We start from the raw sequence: 23757 nt of genomic DNA on the forward strand, positions 1-23757 counted from the left end.
TGTAAATGCATGGCAAATGAGTTTAAGTTTTCATCTCGGCGTACTGTCGAACCTATACAGGTACCTAATCTAATTCATGACATGATCCCAACAGCCGTTAAAGGACTCTACGTCTGGTCAGCCACAGGGTATACGTACAATGATTTGTAAAGTGGTGGTCACTGCGACGACTATTTCAACCGTATTGTTTAGCTTCCACGACCAGATTCGCTGCCTCTCATCACAGGCAGCTAATAAATAATCCTTCCGAGGTTGAATGGATTCGGTTTTAGCCCCAAAACATGATTTACATGTTTTTACGAGCCACGAATTGAAAAGAGGGTTCCAGGAAAGAGGAAGAGGCGTTAGCCCTACACCATGGGAGTACCGATAGCTTATAGAAAAAATAATTCTTAGGAACTTAATATCCAGATTATCTGGATCTGCACTGAGTTAATGGTATAATACTTTTCGTCTTCTGCTACCACATTTCCCACATCGTGGTGAGTATCACAGTTGCGAATTGTCACACACATGCGGATTTGGTCTTGCTTTACAGCCGAATGCTCTTCCTAACACCAACTCTTATGTGGAGGGATGTACAGTATTAATTATTGCGTATTTCTAAGCTGGTTGGCAGTGTGGTGCCATGCGTGCATATGAAGAGGAGTGTGCCACGACAAACACAAATACGCACTCCCCGAATCAGAGGAATTAACCACGCTGAATTATAATACGTGACCCGGCCGGAAATCGAACCCGGGATCCTCTGAACCGAAAGCCTCAACGCTGACCATACAGCCAACGAGCCAGACAAGGATATAACACGGAATGAGTGAAACCTTACATCCACGACTGCTAAGTACCTAAATATTTCCACTGTCCTAACAAACTGAAGAAAATTTTGCGGGTTCGATCCTGGCTCAATCCAGTGGCATTTAAAAGTGCATCAGTCTCGCGACAGTGGATTTCCTGGCAGGTAAAAACTCCTGAAGAACAAAATTCTGTCACCTCGATGTCTCCGAAAACCGAAAACACTAGTGGTTTAACGTCGCACTAAAACATCGAATATTTTCGGCGACGCAAGAATGGGAAATGGTCAGGATTGGGAAGCTACCGTCCGTGGCCTTAATTACGGTACAGCCTCAGCATTTGCCCGCCATGAAAACGGGAAACCATGGAAAACCGTCCTTAGGGCTGCCGGCGGTGGAATTCGAACCCACTATCTCCCGAATGCAAGCTCACAGTTACTCGATCCTAACCACACGGCCGACTCGCTCGGTGAAAACGTAGTGGATGTAAAACCCATAGCTAGGTGCAGCCCTTGTAAGGCACACCGTTTAATGAGGGTGGGTGGCATCTGCGTGCATGGAAAACTGCGTGTTACTGAGGTGGAGGATAGTGAGTGTGTGGTGTATGAGTTGCAGGGATATTGGCGACAGCGCATACACCAGTCCCCGAGCCAAAGGAATTCAAAATTAAAATTCCCCGACCCGACCGGGAAACGAACCTGAGGACCGAAGACAAGGACGCGAATCATTCAGCCATGGAGCTAGACCCAATAACAATGATATGATATATGCATTATTCCTGTCCCAGACGACAGCATTTAAAGGTGGTCTATAGTAAACTAGTTTTACGGAGACGAAACAAAATTACGCACATACACATCTATGCTAGAAGCATTATTCATATACGCCCCCACGGCACCTCGTTCTGAATTTGGAACAAAGAGGATCACACTTGCTGAGAAGTGTTGTGTTCCATGAAACAACAAAAATGTCTCCTGTAATACCCGATTCATCGTGAGAGCTTGAAATTCAATGACGTAATATTTGAACAGCTAACATGCAAGTGCTCTTAACACGGTTACCTACTGCAGAGCAACACGAGCCTCTCGGCAGGACGATACCGAAAAGATCGACGAAGGGTAGCCCCACGGCACCAGAGTTTGAGAACAGGGTATACAAGATTACATTTCTTGCGTACTAACCGATGAGGAGGCTCTACAACATGGGAATGCTCAGCAGCCAGTTTGGTTCTTGCGTGCAAGAGGGTCATGTGATCAAACTTTAGTTTCTCTTACAAGCGTCCACTTGTCCGCATTTAATGTCTTTTTTAATGTGTTTTGATGTTATGAACTTAATTTGTAACTGTGAGGTCTTATACAGGCATTCCGATTTAAAGAAAGCAATGTTGAACACGTCTTCAGAGTTCGATCGACCGGCCAATTACAAAAAAGTTCGATCGCAGTCTATAACACGAGATAAAATTTACGGGACTGCATCAGTAAAGACGAGAGTGAGGAATAGAATGAGAATATGTTTTCTTTGAAAATATGTAGGCCTACTAAAAGAAGACTGTCAATTAATAAAACATTACTGCCAGAGCAAGTTAAGCAATGTTGCAAACTGTGACGTTCAATAATCAGAAATCAGACTATTACTCCTCAAACCAGAGGAAATCCATTTGTTGATCTAGGCCTACCGGTAATATTGCTGAAGTAAAATGTTTTCAATATTCGTTTGTGCTCATGGGTCACTTGGCCCTCTATCTTACAGTCACTGGTAACTGCTTCTTAGTGCAACACATAGGATGAGAGAGAAGACTTGGCATTAGAAGTACTTTAAATCTATTTTCCCCCTGATTGTAATTTTTAACTATAGAAACATAGCATCGAATTGTTTCATAAATGTTGAGTTAGATGTTAAAATAATGATTTGTACAGTACATTAAATTTCATAAGCTGATAAGGTTCAATGACCACTCACTAAATGGCCGATGGCCGACTATACTTTAGAAAGAAAAAAACGAGCGAACTGGCCATGCGGTTAGGGTCGCGTAGCTGTGAGCTTGCATTCGGGAGATGGCAGGTTCGAATCCCACCGGCAGCAGCCCTGAAGATGATTTTCTGTGATTTCCCCATGTTCACACCAGGAAAATTCTGGGGCTATACCTTAATTAAGATCACGGTACATACCCTTTCCCATACTTGCATCGCTGGAAATCTTCGATGTGTTAGTGCTACATTAAGCCACTAGCAGAAAAATAAACTCATAAGATAGTTGTGGTATTCTTCACAAATCACATTTTAGCGTTATTTTGTATAAGTTTTATTCAAAGTAAGGTATATTTTTACAACACTGTACATAGTGTGAAATCATTTAACACAAGTATGAAGTATCGTACGGTATTAAGGAACGGAAAGTTCTCACTTATTTTCTTGATGAAACTGCGACTAATTACCATTCTAAAACCCACGACTAAAAAAATTACACTATAGGCACGGTGTCACTCATTTCATTCGACATATTTAGCGAAAAAAACTGTTCCATTTAATAATTATTATTTTCTTCTTTTACTTCCGCTTTTCCCACACATGTGGGGTCGCGGGTGCGAACTACGGTGCACCGGGTGATTTGGCCGGATGACCTTCCTGAAGCCAACTCTATATGGAGGGATGTAATTGACAAGTGTCTTAATGTGATGATACAATGTTTTTTGAATGAGAAAAAAGAAAAATCTAACCGTAAAAGTTCAGGCAGGAATGCTGAAGCAAAAAAAGTAATGCATACATGAAAGATCAAGCCATTTCACATCTTGTTTGTATGTCTAATTTCAGTCTTTAAATAATAACCTTTTAAATAATTCTTCATTCATTTATCCAGAATTGCTTTAGCAACTTCGAAGTTAATATCTCAATAATACTTTATTTCTAGACATAATTTATTTATCCATTTTCGTATATGCATTTCCATTGATATTTGAATTTAGCGCGACTTTTCAGGTCAAGTCACTAGAAGCGCCACCGTCGAATTGTCACCCATTTTAGCGAGGCTAAATCCGTAAATGTCGCGTATTGTCTCTACTGTATTTGATAATACTTAAATGGTGGGATTGAGCTGGCCTTGACTGACGATAAATGAACGTCGTTTGCAGCATGTACTGGAATTTCTTCACATATGCTTTACTTGCAGCGAACACAGGTGAAGGGAAAAAGAATATCTGACATCCCTCAGTCAACCCTTGTTTTTTTTTTTCTGATCCTGACGGTATTAGGTTTGAGAAGTATTTCATTTTCACGGCCTTCATGGCCGTTCTCTTTCTTTTATTCATTCTTTTCAGAATCGATTAGTGTTAAGAAGGGGTGCACTAGCTCGTTCGGTTAGAGCTGGGAACGGTAGAAGCAGAGCAGTTGTTTTCGTTCTTCCTCCGATTGAATTCACTGGCGGAAAATTCAAATGCATTAATGTAGGCAATGTTGTAACGGTGATCTCGGGTAGAATTACAATTTAGGTTTCAGTACTAATTCCACAGATGCACGTATTTTCCTACGTTTGTCATTCAAATGCTGCAGTCGTTTCAAGATTGCCGCATTATTTGTTACGCTACGAATGACAGATTTTGATGTGCTGGAATTCAGTTTGCAATAGGTGCAGGTGGATAGAATAACGTAGGCTATATTGAATATTGCCATATATTATGCCCTTTCAAGTGCATTTACAATATTATTACTAGTAAAAATGTTTAAGTAATAATTATATTCCATTGCATGTAAACATGTATTATATACGATGCTCGTAGCTCATTTATTACTGAAGAGTAAGAACTGATTGAAATCTTTTATAGGCCTATGCTGTACCGGGCTGAGTAGTTCAGACGGTACAGCGCTGGTCTTCTGAGCTCAATTCAGACTTTGCTCGGTGGTACTTGAACGTGCTCAAATACGACAGCCTCATGTCGGCAGGTTTACCGGCACATTGAGAACTCATGTGGGACAAAATTTCAGCACCTCGACGTCGCAGAAAACCACAGAAGTGATTAGTGGGACGTACAATAAAAATAATAATAACCTTTCTTTCAGTTTACCCTCCGGGGTTGGTTTTACCCTCAGACTCAGTGAGGGATTCTACCTTTACCGCCTCAAGGGCAGTGTCGGATACACAAGGAAGAGAGAAGGAAGCGGCCGTGGCCTTAAGTTACGTACCAACCCCACATTTACCGGGAGTAGAAGTGGGAAACCACGGAAAATCACTTCGAGGATGGCTGAGGAGGGAATCGAACTCCCCTCTACTCAGTTGACCTCCCGAGGCTGAGTGGACCCCGTTCCAGCCCTCATACCACTTCAAATTTCGTGGCAGAGCCGGGACTCGAATCCGGGCCTCCGGGGGGTGGCAGCTAATCATACTAACCACTACGCCATAGAGGTGGACAATCAACCCTTGTTTCTTTTCTGATCCCCACGGTATTAGGTTTGCAAAGCCTAGCGAGTCTTTCATTTTCACGACCTTCATGGCCATTCTTACTTTTATTAATTTTTTGAAGAATCTATTAGTGTTAAGAAGGGGTAATTGCCCAGTTGCACTAGTATCGTTCGGTCTTGTGTAGTATAATATCACGTCAGGATAAAAATATTGTCATATAGAGCCCGTCGCATTTCCGTTTTTTTCCTTACGGTACCTGTTATCTACGGCAATATTAAAGAGGATTTAAATTATAAATTTGTTCATAGTGCTTTTATGAGCACAGCAGAGGAAATACGTACTGTAACTATCAGGAAAAGGTGAAGCAACTCTGCATGTCAATGGTTAGCTCATGTTTCATACGTAGCGCGAATCGAACAGGGCAGTCCCCAGCTGGCAAATGAAGCACGTTTGAACATATTACATTTTCTTGGGAAGTACTTGGATCGATTTTCGGAATAATAATAATAATAATAATAATAATAATAATAATAATAATAATAATAATAATAATAATAGATTTAAGGCTAGGTGTAGAAAACAGTGTAGTTCCATTTTAAAAACAAAGTTAATAGCATTATCTCAGAGGATATTGACGCAATTCTGTCTTGAACGGTCCATATTGTGTTACTTGAGATGGACAAGTTAACTGAATAACCCTCTATATTCCAGTAATCATACATTTGTAAAACACGAAAGTAAGCAATTCATGGAGGTTATGTTGTAGAATTATGTTTCACTGCGCTATAAGAATCGTAATATAGCTCATATACGGACCACAACTATAGTTAACAATGTATTAGGTTAGTCTTTTGTGTATTTTCTTATGATTTATCGTAACAACATAGATATATGTTCACAATCAGCTGTTATTGTATCTCGAATAAAAACAACTCCTTGAAATGAGATCGAAGAGTTTAATCGGATAATTTTTTCCAATCAAAGTTAACCCTAGCTCAGTACGAATTGATCTCAGATTAACGTTTATACAACAAAAAGTCCGAGTTTAACGTAAATTGAGATCAATTTCGTCTCTGATCTAAGAGCAAACGTTTTATGCAACCGGCCGTAAGAGACATCGATGTGCCGTAATTTTGTCCCTCGGGAGTCCCTTTCCGACCCAGTAAATACACCAGTACGAGGCTGACGTATTTGAGCACCTTCAAATACCACCGGACTGAGCCTGCCAAACTGGGCTCACAAAGCCAGCGCTCTACCGCCTGGCCTACTCAGCCCGGCTTTTCATTTGAGATGATTATGACTGTTGGCGAACCAAAGCCGAGGTGGAATCAAGGATGCAGTGTGCAGCGACAAACCTGAACGGCTTGTCAGGTGCAACACTTCCCTGTTCAATACTATACACTAAATTGGGAGGACAGAGCCGGTCACTAGTGGACTAGTGTGGTGGACGTCCCCCTTGCAAAGAGACTGACCGACTAAATCGTATTCACATGACTTAAGTCCACACATTTCACTTAATTCAAAAAATGTGTCCTCCAAACTACTTGCAGAAACAATGTATAGTTGAACCTCGTTGCGGAGTGCACTGGAAATGTGAAGGAGATATTCATGCAGTCGGGCCTCAGGAATGGAAAATGAATATTACACAACTAATTCCAGTTATACGTTTCACGTCCTATTAACTACTTCTATTGTTTTCAGAGACTCTGAGGTATCGGAATGAGGCCCCTACTGGCGAGATGTAGTACACTGCACTATATCTTCTGGCATAGGCTAGAGCAATTTGGTACTTTCATTGACCTGTCTGTCTCATCCTTGGCTTTTACAACATGAAAGACGGAGCTCGATAGCTGCAGTCGCTTAAGTGCGGCCAGTATCCAGTATTCGGGAGATAGTAGGTTCGAACCCCACTGTCGGCAGCCCTGAAAATGGTTTTCCGTGGTTTCCCATTTTCACACCAGGCAAATGCTGGGGCTGTACCTTAATTAAGGCCACGGCCGCTTCCTTCCCACTCCTAGCCCTTTCCTGTCCCATCGTCGCCGAAAGACCTATCTGTGTCGGTGCGACGTAAAACAACTAGCAAAAAAAAACATGAAAGTGACCGAGGTATGAGCGATGCAAGTAATAACATTCTTTATGCAGCCAGTTCCTGTTATGAATGGTGTGAAAATATCGCTCATAGGGTCGGCTGGTGCATGCATTTCAGTGGGCTTGGCAGACTGATATGCAATAGCAACTACTGGCTCGGTGAGGAAAGCAACGGGAAACTACCTCACTCCTCATTTCCCTAGTACGCCTCTTCAGCGACGCGAAGGCTGTCTATTGATAGCTTTCGGGGGAACTGTGGAGGATCAAACCAGCCTCCGGGCTGAATACCCAACAGACAAGCCTAAATATCAACTGACTGTCCAGGGATCACTGTTTCATATTGTCAAAGGTAAGGATGAGACTGAGACAAGTCAATGAAAACAATCAACTTGTTCTAGTTCATACCAGTAGGCAGCATGCACTGTAAATAATTTGCCTCATCGAAAATGGATATAGGATCGGTTTGCATTTGAGAATACTCAAATGTGATATACGAATGTCACTACATACACACTCTATATTAAGAGTACGTAGTTGAAGTGACGTCAAACACACAGCATGTTGTTATTATTGTTGCTGTTATTACAAGTAACGAAGGATGAATGTAAATATAATCAATAAACTGCTCCAGTCACTGACTTTCAGTCATTATCGTTGCACGTTTACACGTAAGACAGCGACATGTGAACCCTCGGCCACCAGGAGAAATAAAAAAACTGTGAATCACCAATCTATCGACTATTCATGTTATATGGCATAGCCGAGAGTAAGAATCTTATAGAAGCAACTATCATATGGCAGTCCCGTATTCAACTCTTCATGCCCTACTTGTAACCGCTTCCAAACTACTAACATGTCTCCCAGGTCGCAACTGAGAAGTGAAACAGTTTAATGTCTTCTATATTTTGGTCGACCCAGACTCAAGTAGGATACAGAGTGCCCCGAGCAAATCTCACCTTTCTCAGACATAATGCACGTTTCTTAATACCACAGGGACTGATGAACGGAGAAAGTAACTAATAAGATCTGACAGTATACTCTAATAAGACATCAACAAAGAGTGCAGTTGCCTTGAACAATCCCCCCCCCCCCCTTACCCCCACGGCGAATGTCACATGAATGACACACGAATATGAAAGCCCGTAAATTTCCCCTTTGAAAATTTATATATACAGTATCGATTAAATCCAAGCAAGGGAAATTCTGAAAATCGTGAAAGCCGATTACTGCACACGATGGGCTCTTTCAGAAGAGAGTGAGCACTTACACAATTATAAACATTAAGTACCTACTAATTCCAATAAACTTCTAAATGTGCGTGCGGACTATTGGCAATATTGTGAGCAGTTGAATCTTGAAATTTTGTTTGCTTCAGATACACAAACAGTTTCATGGAAACTAACATCTGCGGTTCTGGAGTATGACTCAAATGACTTGAAACGATGCACGATACAAAAGCAATTTGTTGAAATTAACTTGACACAAATACAGCATCTATATTTAGGCTTACTGCATAAATGTTTATTAAAACAAAAATTTGCACGTATAAACAACTCAATGCCACTTGAAACGAATACTTTTCAGAGTATGACAACGAGTCCGTAATATCAATATTCGCATACAAACTGGAGTTCAACATCGCAAATCTGATGCAAGCGGTCAATAATTCGTTTTCGGAGTGTCATGTCAAAATCCTTTTTACTAAGAGTTACTTTTAGAAGCACGGGGTGGAAAAATATTGCAGTACAATTAATAAATAGATATATAAATAAAAATTCACGTTTCATCCAAACCGATGAAGTAAAGAAATTGTAGGTGACTCACTCTGCTGCTTCCTTGTCTTAGCATGTGGTGTCGAAGTTTGACGGGTGGTCTCTTCATCGCAGCCCGAGCTGTCCAAGTTGCTCCTTGTGGCGCACTATCAGTGGAGCCTGCCGATCCACCCCTAAAATTAGGGCCAGTTCCACTGCCACCCCCGCCACACAGTATTGTGGTCCAGGGAGACGGAGGACTAGGTGCACTTGGGGGAGGAAGAATGTACAACATCGCGATTTATACACTAACACACACACTCACTCGCACAGAAATACCTTCTTAAGCACTGCACCATAAAAAAAATCTACATTGTATCCGATCAGCCTCGGTAGGCAAGTCACGTCACCCACCTCCGGCCTACAACTGACAACAACTGGCGGTAGCTCTCAGAACCGACACGAAGCACAGCGCTGCCAGTGGCAAGGACCGGGAAACTAGCTGATAAACCGTTAGTGAATGCGCTGAGATCCAGACACACGGCTCATAATGGCTTTGCTATAAGAGTACAGTTGTTAGCATAAAATATATCAAACACAGACCATTAATAAAGCAAATAATCTGGATCCATACTGGTTTTATTGACATGACTACGGTTTATTACAGAACAACACCATCCATGAATACAAACGTGTAGGCTCAGGGGCGTAGCCAGGGGGTTTACTGAGGGGTTAGACCCCATGGATTTTTTACAAAAAGAAAATAAACAGAATCTGACAATAAACTTAATAAACATTCAGAGACATAACTGCAGAACCAACAGATCTGTAATTCACTTATATCAGTGCCCTTGTAATGACAAGTCAAGCATGCACCTCATTGTGTTCTACCATCATTTATTTTTCAACTATAAAAAAGAAACCATCGGCCGATCTTGACTACGCTACTGTAGTAGGCTACCTTAAAATGAGAAAGAAATAACCAGTAAGCTTGCAGTTTTGCTTGCATACTGATACAGTGACCATAACCATTATAAATTCACAGCAGCGTACCATATCAACGGAAATTGTACAGTTTCCAAAAATCCCAAATATATTGGCCGGGATTCGAACCGCGGCCGTTTAGAAGTGTTAAAATGTTATTCCTACACAAAGCATATTTGAATAGGGCCTACTTGTGTAACACCGACACTAAATGAATCATGTTCTATATTTTTTATGAAACCAGATATGGAAGAAGTTACAAAAAAATTCTATTCACAGCATCGTATCACGTCGAAGGAAATTGTTTATCGCCTCCAAGCTCACGATCTGCCAATTCAAACTGTTAATAGGTTTTCTTCTTTTTTGGCCTTTTTACGGCCGGATATACCCTTCTTCACGCCAACCCTACATCGAAGGATGTATTCACTATTGCGTGTTTCTGTGGTGGTTAGTAGTGTGGTGTCCAGCTCCATGGCTGGCCTTTGGTTCAGAGGGGTCCCGGGTTCGACTCCCGGCAGGGTCGGGAATGTTAACCATAATTGGTTAATTTCGCTGGCACGGGGGCTGGTTGTATGTGTCGCCTTCGTCATCATTTCATCCTCATCATGAGACACAGGTCACCTATGGGTGTCAAATCAAAAGACCTGCATCTGGCGAGCCGAACTTGTCCTCGGACACTCCCGGCACTAAAAGCCATACGCCATTTCATTTTCATTTCAGTAGTGTGGTGTGTTGTATGTAGATAAGGAGACGTGTATTAAGACAAACACAAACACCCAGTTTCCGTGCCAGAGGAATTCACCATACGTAGTTAAATTGCCCCTACCCGGCCGGGAATAGACCATTCAGTGAAGGAGCCGGACCAAATCTTGAATGCATTATTTCTTATGTTTCTAAGTTCTATCTAGTATCATGTGATACTGAAGGGTCTATTCTGTTATGCTCGCCCGCATTATTAATAAGAAAACGATGTATTAAAAGGTTCGGCGGAGGAATTCGAACCGTCCTGCCTCTCACTTTATATGTTCGGTTCAAACCACAATGGACGGTGCTTTAATGCCAGTATTATGCCACTGCTTCCTTCCTAAGACATTTTAATTTACACTCGTAAAATCAATTTTGTTAAGTCTGTTATAGTGAGTAATGTATGTTATTGTCCTTTAATTCACATTTGTAAATACCGGGCGAGATGACCGTGCGGTTAGGGGCGCGCAGCCGTGAGCTTTCATCAGTGAGATAGTGGGTTTGAACCCTACTGTCGGCACCCCTGAAGATGATTTTCCATGGTTTCCCATTCTTCCAGCAGGCACATGCTGGGGCTGTACCTTAATTAAGACCACGGCCACTTCCTTCCCACTCAAAGGCCTTCCCTATTCCATCACCATAAGACCTATCTATGTCGATGCGACGTAAAGTTTAAAAGTTTAAAAAATTATATCAATTTGTAAGTAATTTTTATTTAATGTTGTCAGAACGCCGCAAGGACTATTTCTGACAGAAGACCTTAATTCGATCAGTAGTTTGCAAGTTGTTTCTTACAAATATAGTGTTTTCTTTTCTGTGTTTTTCAGTGTTTTACAATTTTGTTATGTGTATTATTACGTTATTATATATTATTGTGGATTGCCGACTGCGTGGCTCCTTAGAGCCCAAAGCCAAAAGTAATTAAAAAATAATACCAGTAAAGTACCTTGGTATGTGTTTGTCCTCATTGGTTGGACTTGACTGTGGGCAACGGCCAGATACCTTGTTCCCTGGCATCAACCTACAGGACGTTTTTGGCCCGTTCAGGATAGTGATTACACCAACGGCACTAAGACATATAGGGTCAAGTTTTGTAAAACGGCCATATTTCGTTCTTTCAAATCTACCGCCTTCCTATCTGGTGAGGAACCCGACAGAGTGTGTTAAAATCATTGCCATACTTGTTCGGCTTCCGTTCAGTTGTCTGCTATTGTCATATATCTGTTTTGTGCCTTTCTACGAGAGAATATATAACATCCACATTCTAAAGGTAAGTCTGACGAAGCCATTTTTATTTCTCGTGTTCGTGAAATATAATTCACTGTAGCAGTATGAGTTTTAAATTATAAAAGATGAACATTGCGTGTTAAAACATGGCCTTCAGTGAAGAGAAGCGTACTTCGTTACGGTAGATTAGTGCTGCCATGTCCGACTCGTTGGCTGAACGGTCAGCGTACTGGCCTTCGGTTCAGAGGGTCCCGGGTTCGATTCCCGGCCGGGTCGGGGATTTTAACCTTAATTGGTTAATTCCAATGGCACGGGGGCTGGGTGTATGTGTTGTCTTCATCATCATTTCAGCCTCATCACGACGCGCAGGTCGCTTACGGCCGTCAAATAGAAAGACCTGCACCTGGCGAGCCGAACCCGTCCTGGGATATCCCGGCACTAAAAGCCATACGACATTTCATTTTAATGCTGCCATGTGTGAGATAGGTCGTGAATTATTGGGAAGTGTATGGTCTGGCAGCTGCAGCAACTATGCCCTACGCCTTCTGTACCAAGGAAGGAAAATACAGGCAGAAGTCAAAAAGCCACAATTTTGATTTCCTCACAACACATAAGAGAACGAAGAGCAAAGAAAATGACGAAAATGAACCCGAAAGCGAAAAATGGATCCGTACGAAACACTGATAATAGCAGGTGTGGATATTATGATGGACTCTTCAGCGAAGACCACGACGGGCACATCTGGGTGTGTTGTGTGAAGTGTACTATGTGGTGTCATGAGAAACGTGCAAATGCACATGGTGTAAAAGATTTTGTGTGTGAAAAGTGTTCATAAACATAATTTTCAATAGACGGCCATCTTACAAGACTGTCTTCTAATACGGCCGTTTTGCAATGATCCTAAATAAGTTCAAGTAAATTAATCTACAATACAGTTGTTTTGAATTCCTGCATACTAAGCATTTAGTAGTTATGTACCTTTCATTTCCATTTTAATTTGTCTTTGTACTCCTTTTCACCTTCGAATAAAATATACGAATATACTTTGGTGGCCGTATTTGAGAACCTGACCCTACCTCGTACGAACCAAGGATTCAAAGGCGAGTGTTTCGATTCTAGCCCATGGTAATTTTCGTTGCAAACCCTGAGTACAAATTTTGTAATATTTTTCCATATTATAATTACAATGCATGATATTAACACACTACAGCGAAGGTATATTTCAAACAGGTTGTCAGAAACGTATATATATTTACAATTTGCTTACGTCGCATCAACACAGATAGGTCGTATGGCGACGATGGTGTACGAAAGGGCTAGGAGTTGGAAGGAAACAGCAGTGGTCTTAAATAAGGTACCACCCCAGCATTTGGCTGTTGTGAAATTGAGAAACCACGGAAGAACATCATCTTCAGGGTTGCTGACAGTATGGTTCGAACCCACTATCTCCCGAATGCAAGCTCACAGCTCCGTGAACCTAACCGCCAACTCGCTCGGTAATAATAATAATAATAATAAGAAGAAGAATATCCGCTTCTGTGATGTAGTTGTTAGCGTGATAGCAGCCACCCCTGGAGGCCCGGGTTCGATTCCCGGCTTTGCCACGAAAATCTGAAAAGTGGTATACGAGGGCTCAAAGGGGGTTCACACAGCCTCGGGAGGTCAACTGAGTGGAGGGGGGTTCGATTCCCACCTCAACCATCCTCGAAGTGATATCCCATGGTTTCCCACTTCTCCTCCAGGCAAATGCCGAGATGATACCTAACTTAAGGTCACGGCCGCTTTCTAACCTCTTCTTTATCTATCCCATCCAATCATTCCATCCCTCCACAAGGCCCCTGGTCAGCATAGCAAGTGAGGCTGTCTGGAGGAGGTAATGGTCCTCCTCCCCATTTGTATTCCCCAGACCCAAAGTCTCACGCTCCAGCGCTCTAATGTCTGAGCCACTTAGCCCCGTGGCGTGGTTCAATGTCCCACTAACACATGGAACGTATTTCTCCGACAACATCGTCACATAGGTGATTTCGCAGGTCCAATCGATGATATAATGCATGTGTCAGATGATAGAAACCGTGCTCAAAGTAATAAATGAATTATGAATACTCATCAACACCATGGCTCTAGAGCCCTCGTGGTCCTTGGCTGCAGAATGAAGTTACAAACATATACATTTTCATACTTGCAAAATTTTATATCGTACCATTTACAGAAGAATGGAAAGACAAGTTGAAGATGGGTTGGGAGAAAATCAGTTTGACTTCGGAAGAAATGGAGGAACTTGTGAAGCAATTCTGACATTAAGTCTGATCTTGGAGGATCGTATTAAGAAAAACAAGCCCACGTACATGGCATTCGTAGATCTAGAAAAGGCATTCGATAATGTTGATTGGACCAAACTATTTGAGATTCTGAAGGTAATCGGGATCAGATACCGAGAAAGAAGAAGTATCTACAATCTGTACAAAAATCAGTCTGCAGTGATAGGAATCGAAGGCTATGAAAAAGGAGCAGCGATCCAGAAAGGAGTGAGGCAAGGCTGCAGTTTGTCCCCTCCTCTTTTCAATGTTAATATAGAACAGGCGGTAACGGAAATCAAATAGGAACATGGAAAATAAATCACAATCCAATGAGAGGAAATCAAAACTCTGAAATTTTCCGATGATATTGTTACTTTATCTGAGTCTGTAGAAGATCTGGAGAAATTGCTGTGTGGTATGGACACAGTCTTGGAGAAGGAGTAAAATATAAAAATAAACAAATCCGAAACAAAAGTTACAGAGTGCAGTCGAAGTTTGGTGATGCAGGAAATATTAGATTAAGAAATTATGATGACGATGATGATGATACTTGTTGTTTAAAGGTCGTCGGCCCCTAATGGTACGAAATGAGACGAAATGGAATGACAAATTAAAAGTCCAAAATCCTCCACTGACCAGAATTCAAAACGTGAGGACGAAGAATGAATGGATGGATATGAATTTAAAACAATAAGTGGATCCGACCCGCAATGTCTCGCATTCACAGAAACTGACGTGAAACAATAGTATTACTGACCAAGGGACTGCGTCTATAGCATAATACTGAATCGATGATGCTTTTAGTCTAAAGGGGTCCAAAATCCCAGTCATCGGCCCCTCATAATGGTACTTATCGCTAGGAAATTACAACCATGGTATTTGTCACATTGCGGTACTAATCAAAAGTAGCGTAGACTCGCGGTATTCCACACAGAATGGTACTACTCACAGGTAATGACATTCGCACATGGAATACAGACCTATGATGTTTCGCACATTGCGGCGCTATTTACAGGCAAAGCAAACCTATGATGTTCATCACATACGTGCACTAACCACAGGGACCCGCACTCTATCCCGTAGTGTTCCTCATGGGTACTAATCATACGCAAGCCAGAACCACGGTGTCGCTCACCCATGGTGTCCCTCCTAAAGTGGTACTAATCACAGGTACTCGAACCAGCCCTCAGACCCAGGTAAATATCCCTGACCTGGCCGGGAATGGAACCCGGGGCCTCCGGATAAGAGGTAGACACGCTACTCCTATACCACGGGGGCGGCACAGCATAAGTAAGGGTACATAAAATACAGACTATAAAAAGCAAGGGAGAACTTTCTTAAAAAAGCAGCACCCCATCACACACACCACCACCTCACTTAGTACACTGATATAGGAATTTAAAAAATATGTTTTGAAGACTATCGTCCAGAGCGTATCATTGTATGGAAGTGAAACATGGATGACAACTCGCTCAGAAGAATGATAGGACTCATCTTAAGACTCTCACGAGTTATTCAGTTGGTTTTTGAGGGCAGTTAAAACGGCAGGGATAAACCAAGGTATGAATATAACAAACAGATTAGATTGTATGTAGGATGTAGTAGTTACGTGGAAATGAAAATATTAGCCCAGGATAGGGTGGGATGGAGAGCTGCATCATACAGTATGTGGACTAATGACCCAAGCAACAGCAACAACAACGACGACGACAACAACAAGCTGGCCTCTCTATGCGCCTGATAGCTGTTGTTTTCAGGTATTCATCCACTAAGACAACCGTCCTACAATACTACAGTCTGTCACTTTCAAGGATGTTATTAGGGCTGGATCTATTAACAAGTATCACAGGATTGATTATTATACTTGGGTACATATGGAAACTGGACACAGCCTGCTGTCTCTGCGTCCATGTATGATCTCTGCACGAAAGGGGTCATTACGTGGGCCAGCGGTCAACAGGACGTACTTTGCGGACTTCCCGGACATAACCCATGCTCATATAATCAATTGTAATCGGTGTGCCAGGAAACAGGCGTACCTTTGGCATCTCCTTAAAACATACTCTTACCTAAGGTTACGCAATGCGTTATCGAAGCCCTTGATATTCTTATTCTTATTGTTATTCTTTATTTTTTTCTTTCTTAAACTGTTTACCCTCCAGGGTTGGTTTTTCCTCGGGCTCAGCGAGGAATCCCACCTCTACCGCCTCAAGGGCAGTGTCGTGGAGTGTCAGACTTTGGGTCGGGGGACACTACTGGGAAGGAGGACCAGTATCTCGCCCAGGCGGCCTCACCTGCTATGCTCAACGGGGGCCTTGTGGGGGATAGGAAGATTGGAAGGGATAGACAAGAAAGAGAGAAGAAAGCGGCCGTGGCCTTAAATTAGGCACCATCCCGGCATTTGCCTGGAGGAGAAATGGGGAACCACGGAAAACCACTTCGAGGATGGGTGAGGTGGGAATCGAATACCTTTCTACTCAGTTGACCTCCCGAGACTGAGTGGACCCCGTTCCAGCCCTCGTAACACTTTTCAAATTTCGTGTCAGAGCCGGGAATCGAACCCGCGCCTCCCGGGGTTGCAGCTAATCACGTTAACCACTACACCAGAGAGGCAGATTATTATTTGTATTATTATTGTTATTATTATTATTATTATTATTATTATTATTATTATTATTATTATTATTATTATTATATACCCTTTTCCCTCTCTTGCAAACCACGTGACTTTGCCGTGCTGCGGAGGCTAACGCTTCCCAATGAAGCAGATAGCCGAACCTCAGGTGGCTATCTGTCGTGAGACCAGACTAACAAATGGTTCATCGAAATGGGGGTAGCAAACTTTGGGAAGTTGCAAGGGCGGCAGTCTATATGTTTGACTGATATTGCCTTGTAATAATACTCAACATGGCTTAGCTGTGTTGATACTGCTACACGGCTGAAAGCAACGGGAAACTACAGCCGTACCTAACTCCGGAGGACATGCTGGTTTCCACCCGGATAAAATATTTCGGAGGTAAAGTAGTCCCCCTTTCGGACCTCCGGGTGGGAACACAAGAGAAGAGGGCAATCATCAGGAAGATGGATAATGAGATTCTGAGAGTCGGAGCGTGAAATGTTAGAAGTATGAATCGTTGTGATAAGTTAGAGAATCTGAAAAGGGAGATGGATGGACTGAAGTTGGATGTAGCTGGTGTAAGTGAAGTACGTTGCCAGGAGGAGCACATTGTTTGATCAGACGAGTACAGATTATCAACACAAAAACAGGGGAAATGCAGGAGATAGTTTAATAGAGAATAAGACAAAAGCGCAGTGGGTAAGCTACTACGACCAGCATAGTGAAAGTGTTACGGTTGCCCTTTTTTAAAATCTGTTTTACGTCGCACCGACACAGATAAGTCTTATGGCGACGATGGGATAGGAAATGGCAAACCACGGAAAAACGTCTTCAGGGCTGCCGACAGTGGGGATCGAACCCACTATCTCCCGGATGCAAGCTCACAGCTGCGCGCCCCTAACCGCACGGCCAACTCGCCCGGTAATTATTGTTGTCAAGAGAGACACCAAACCAATTCCCACCACAATAGTTCAGGTCTTGACCTATATGCCTACTAGTTCAGCGGATAATGAATAAGTCGAAAGAATATATGAAGAGAGAGAAGATTTATTACAATATGTATAAAGTGACGAGAATCTAATTGTGATGGGAAACTGGAATGCAATGGTAGGCCAAGTAACAGAAGGTAATGCGGTTGGAGAATTCGGATTGGGACAAAGCAAGGAAAGAGGAAGTCGGCTGGTTGAATTCTGCACCGATCATAATTTAGTCCTTGCTAATACTTGGTTCAAACACCACAAACGACGGCTATATACGAAGACGAGACATGGAGACACTGGAAGGTATCAAATAGACTTCATTATGCTTAGGCAGAGATTCAGAAACCAGGTGTTGGATAGCAAAAGTTTTAATACCAACATAAATGGTCCGTTATTGGAGCAGTTTTCCAGGAGCAGACGTGGACTCTGACCACAACCAGTTGGTCATGAAATGCCATCTGAAGTTGAAGAAATTGAAGAAGGGAAAGAATGCAAAGAGATGGGATCTATACAAGTTGAAACAAAATAGTGTGAAGGATTGTTTCAGGGAACGTGTTGCATATAGGCCTATATGCAACAATCCTTTACTTAGGAAAGTGACCCTCAACGGGTTTGCCATAAGACACAGTATTGTACAATTGTTATGTTTTTGAATAAAAATGGTGCCTTAAAAGAAGCAAGGACTCACGCACAGCCGCCTCGGCAATCGTGGCTAGGTAGCTTTCTTTGAGAACAAACCTCTTCCACAACTCGGCCATCATCCCCGGTATGATACCTCTTGCACCCATTAACAATCCGTAAACAGTGATGGGGTAAGTGGATACTGGAACGTAGATCGCCTACTTCTCAGAGGGCACATCGTGCGGCTGTAGTCCATCTGATTCTAGAGGTACTGTTGGGTCCAAATATTACAGAACTATATCTCTGTTTATCGATGGCTAGAATATAAGCCTAGGACTAAATGAAAAGGCTGAGGGAAACTCAATAGAGGAAGAATAGGCAGTCGTGAAGAATAAGGTCAGTAGGGCTGCTGAAGAAATGTTGAGAAGACAGGAAAGATCAACCAAGAATCAACGAATAACCCAGGAGATACTAGACCTGGTTGATGAAAGAATGCCAAAATTGAGGAGGACAGAACAGAATACAGGCGATTAAAGAATGAAGTGCATAACAAGTAAAAGTACAGGACAGCTAAGGAAGAATGCCTGAAGAACAAGTGCAAGGATGTTGAAGGGTGTATGGTCCTAAGGAAGGTAGATGCTGCATACAGGAAAATCAAGGAAACCTTTGTAGAAAGGAAAACTAGGAGTATGAATATTAAGAGCTCAGATGGAAAACCACTTCTAGGGAAAGAAAAAAATAAGGCAGAAAGATGGCAGGAACATATCCAACGGTTGTATCAAGGTAAAGACGTAGATGATATGTTTCTGGAACAAGAAGAGTGTTGATTCGGATGAAATGGGAGACCCAATTTTGAGGTCAGAAAAGGAATTTGCTCACCTCGAACATTGCTAGAGGAATTAGAAAGATGATTCTGAAGACTTTCTTCTGGAGCGTGGCATTGTATAGTATTGAACCATGGACGATAACTCGCTCAGAAAGAAAGAGAATATAAGCGTTTGAAATGTGGTGTTACTGAAGAATGCTGAAGTTGAGATGGATAGATCGAATCACGAATGAAGATATAGCGAATCGAACTGGTGAGAAGAGAACAGTTTGGCAAAATTTGACCAGAAGAAGGGATAGAATGATAGGACATATCTTCAGATACCCAGAACTTTTTCAGTTGGTTTTTGAGGGATGTGTAGGCGGAAGGATTTTTTTTACTTTACGTCGCACAGCCACAGGCAGGTCTTATGGCGATGGTGGGATAGGAAATGCTTAGGAGTGAGAAGGAAGCGGCCGTGGCCTTAATTAAGGTACAGCCCCAGTATTTGCCTGGTATGAAAATGGGAAACCACTGAAAACCATCTTCAGAGCTGCCGACAGTTGGGTTCGAACCCACTGTCTCCCGGACGCAAGCTCATAGTGTAGGTGAAAAGAACGGTAGGGATAGGCCAAGGTATGGATATGACAAGCAGTTTAGAGCAGATGTAGGATGCAGTAGTTACGTAGAAATTAAAAGGTCAGCACAGGATAGGGTGGCATGGATGCTGCATCAAACCAGTCAATGGACTGATGATCCAAACACACTTGTGGGTATCTTCATTGCTCAATGCCATGGATGCTAAATAAACTTCAGCCAACCGGCGAAAAGATCGAAGAGAGAGCAACAAGCAGTAGAACACTTCTTAAACCAGCAGTTGTAACCACAGTGATTCATATCACACTGTACGTCTACCAATTAGTTCTGTTTCCTGATACGGGGTCGGGGATGAAGTGAGAAATATTATGGCACTGTCACCAATCTCACCTGAGTTAATGAAGATGCAATGAACGCTGGTGAATGCAATTTGGTAAGGAGGTGGAAAGAACCGGCTGTGTCTTAAGAATAGGAACTGTCCCGGCATTTGCCTGGAAGTGAAAATGGGAAACCACAGAAAACCATCAGGGCAGACACCGGTGGGGTTCGAACCACTCGCCTCCCGTAGCGCGTTAACACTCGCGACCACTCCTCTCGGTTGTGTTATCACATTAATTAAGGTATCTGTTAACTTGTGTCTTACCGAGCTCGATAGGTGCAGTCGCTTAAGTGCGGCCAGTATCCAGTAATCGGGAGATAGTGGGTTCGAACCCCACTGTCGGCAGCCCTGAAGATGGTTTTCCGTGGTTTACCATTTTCACACCAGGCAAATGCTGGGGCTGTACCTTTATTAAGCCCACGGCCGCTTCCTTCCCATTCCTAGGCCTTTCCTATCCCATCGTCGCCATAAGACATATCTGTGTCGGTGCGACGTAAAGTAAATAGAAAAAAAAAAACTTGTGTCTTCGTGATCTCTCAGCCGTGAGCTATCTGAGTTAGCATGGTAAAATGCATCGTCAGATCTTAAATGAGATGCCATCCTAGCATTTTACAGAAATAAGTGTGGAAAATGGTGGGAAAACCACGCGCAGGATAACAACCGAAATTCGTCGTGGCCCCGAGTCGACAAATAAAAAGCTTTGAATACTGTATATACGACATTCCAAAAGTCAACATACATGGCCGTAACTACTAGTATCAAAAGTTGAAAAGAATGTGATTCGCACACAAGAATGACTACATTGTCACCATAATGTCTGACGAGGCGGAAGAAGCTTATGGACGATGGCAATCGACACATTCCGAGGAGCGCGCTGACCGCGACTGAAGGTGGAATAGGGAGGTGCCCACTGAGCTCCTCAGGTCAAACCTAAGTAGAGCAGCAGTGACGTAACTGTACATCAGCATTTGATGAGGTCCGAGCAGTGAATTATCTATATTAATCCATGACCACGCCAGTATTTACATCCACAAACATATTCAGTACCAACTCCTGCATTTGTAAAATCGGCTTAAAAATCCTTCGAGTAATGCACACCACCAGCTTAACCTAGAACTGTTAATGCAGCTGGCGTAGTTCAAAATTTTCTGGAGGGACATGAGAGCTGACACTGTCGCTGGCATTACTGCTTACCAAGGAGGCCACAGTTCAATTCCTGGCCGATGCACGTGGGATTTTTGAAATGAAAGGTCACGTCCCTCCGATTCCAATTCCATGTAAAGGCGGATGTCCCGTGACTATAACTATGCTATCGGTTTTACGTCTCACTAATTATGTTTTACTATTTTCGTAGGCGATTTTTTACCAGAATTTTGTCCAGCTGGAGATTTTATATGCCGGTATATCTACCGACATGAGGCTAGTGTATCTGACTACTTTCCAATTTGGCTCAGAAGACCAGTGCTCTACAGTCTGAGGTACACAGTCCAGCGATCAGCATATTAAGAGTCACGTAAAACTGCAAGTTTGCTTTGCTTCAATCTTGTGTCCAATTTCCGGCTCTACTCGGTTATATTATTTGTTGGATGGTCAGGAACAGGGCTGAATCAACTCCGCGAGGACAATTCAGCAGCAACAAGTACACCTGAAGATTCGGTACTTTGACTGTGTTGGACCCAGTATTATCTCAGAGACAGCAGTCTGTTAGTATGATTTACAAGGAAAGTGCCTGCTCGGAATGTTTATGAAACTCTCACAGTTGAAATAGATATATGTATAAAAAACTAGGGTGAAGTCCTGCGTTTCACAAATCGTAACTAAATCTAAGTAGAAACCGACGAAATATATTTAACTACTTTACGTATTTTGTTAAGGAGGAAGGCATACTTTTCAGTGTAGACTTAGTTAATGTAACTTAAAGGCTTTTCATTCTGTGGAAAGCACTAGTTAAAACAGCGAGTGGCTGCGCGGTTTGGGTCACGTAGCTGCCAGCTTGCATTCGGGAGATAGTGGGTTCGATCCCCACTGTCGGCAGCAATGAAAATGGTTTTCTATGGTTTCCCATTTTCTCCCCGGGCAACTGCTGGAACTGTACCCTAATTATGGCCACGGCCACTTATTTTCCACTCCTAGCCCTTCCGTATACCTATCTGTGTCAGTGCAGCATAAAGCAGATTGAAAAAAGATAGTACTATAACATATCTGTAAAAACTACATACTATTAAACAACGAATGACATGTTTCTTTCTCCAAGAACATCCTCAGATTACATAACATTACTTTAAATCATACGTATATATGTACTATATTGTTTACGTTGCGTAAACAAGTCAATGTTTATGCATTATTGGCGATGTTATGTACAAATACTGAATGTAGTAATCCACCACTGTACTTAAGTAACTTATGGATCGTTTTTGCACTTAGCTGGTACGGTCCGTTATCTTCAGCACCTGTGTTTGGACTGGAGCCAGTTTCCTAGCTTGTAAACAACGTAACGTAAATTATATTGTTCATATATGCGCACGCTTTAAAGCGATTTGAAAGAAACTGAGGATGTTCTTGTAGAACGAAACATGTCAGTCTTTGTTTACTAGTGTGTATATTTTACCGGGCGAGTTGGCCGTGCGGTTAGGAGCGCACAGCTCTGAGCTTGCATACGGGAGATAGTGGGTTCGAATCCCACTGTCGGCAGCCCTGAAGATGGTTTTCCGTGGTTTCCCATTTTCATACCAGGCAAATGCTGGGGCTGTACCTTAATTAAGGCCACGGCCGCTTCCTTCTCATTCCTAGGCCTTTCCTATCCCATCGTCGCCATAAGACCTGTCTGTGTCGGTGTGACGTAAAACAAATAGCAAAAATAGTGTGTATATTTTAAGGGTATGTTATAGTGTTATATATGTTTTAACTACCGTTTTCGACAGATCGAAAAGCCTGTAAGTTACATTACTTGACGTAGGCCTATTTTTTTCCTCGGCACAAACTAGAAGGCTAGACGACTACGCACATTCCTAACCTCACGACAACATTTTTATTATAAAGTTGCAAAGGCCTAGATTCATTTATGACCAATTAAGCTTTCCCAAAGTAGCGCGTATAGATATGCTTAACCGGGTGAGTTGGCCGCACGATTAGGGTCGCGTAGGCATGAGCTTGCAATCGGAATATGGTGGATTCGAATTTTGTTTGCAATCTGATCCACATAGGTCTGCAAGGCAAGAGGGCAACTGTTATTATAATTACAACTGAGAGTAAGGATAAAAACCTGTTCCTTTTGTACTATTGTAACTTTAGTATACATGAAATATCAATGACAAATACGCTCCGACGAAGCAAATTCGAATTTCCCACCCTTCGTCTCCTTGACTAACAAATAAGTCGGTCACGGCAAATCGCGATGCATGGTATAGGCGATTTAAGCGAACTGGAATCACTAGTGATTTCAAAAATTACCGTATTCTTCGAAATAACGTTAAGCAGCTAA

At 42.4% G+C, this 23757-nt stretch overlaps 1 protein-coding gene across 2 annotated transcripts in view; it reads right to left on the reverse strand.

Moving 5' to 3' along the window:
• ssh (Protein phosphatase Slingshot) overlaps positions 1-23757 on the reverse strand; it is an 834886-nt gene that overhangs the window by 748754 nt on the left and 62375 nt on the right. The window contains exon 1 of one of the 2 annotated variants that reach the window (XM_067141515.2): positions 9096-9430. The exons of the other annotated variant lie outside the window; for it this stretch is intronic. Coding sequence (XP_066997616.2) covers positions 9096-9317 — 222 coding nt within the window. The 5' untranslated portion in view covers positions 9318-9430. Of the gene's footprint in view, positions 1-9095; positions 9431-23757 lie in introns of those variants that run through there. 2 annotated transcript variants of the gene reach the window in all.

This window comes from Anabrus simplex, chromosome 2 (genome assembly GCF_040414725.1).
Source record: "Anabrus simplex isolate iqAnaSimp1 chromosome 2, ASM4041472v1, whole genome shotgun sequence".
In the NCBI taxonomy this organism is placed as follows: Eukaryota; Metazoa; Arthropoda; class Insecta; order Orthoptera; family Tettigoniidae; genus Anabrus; species Anabrus simplex.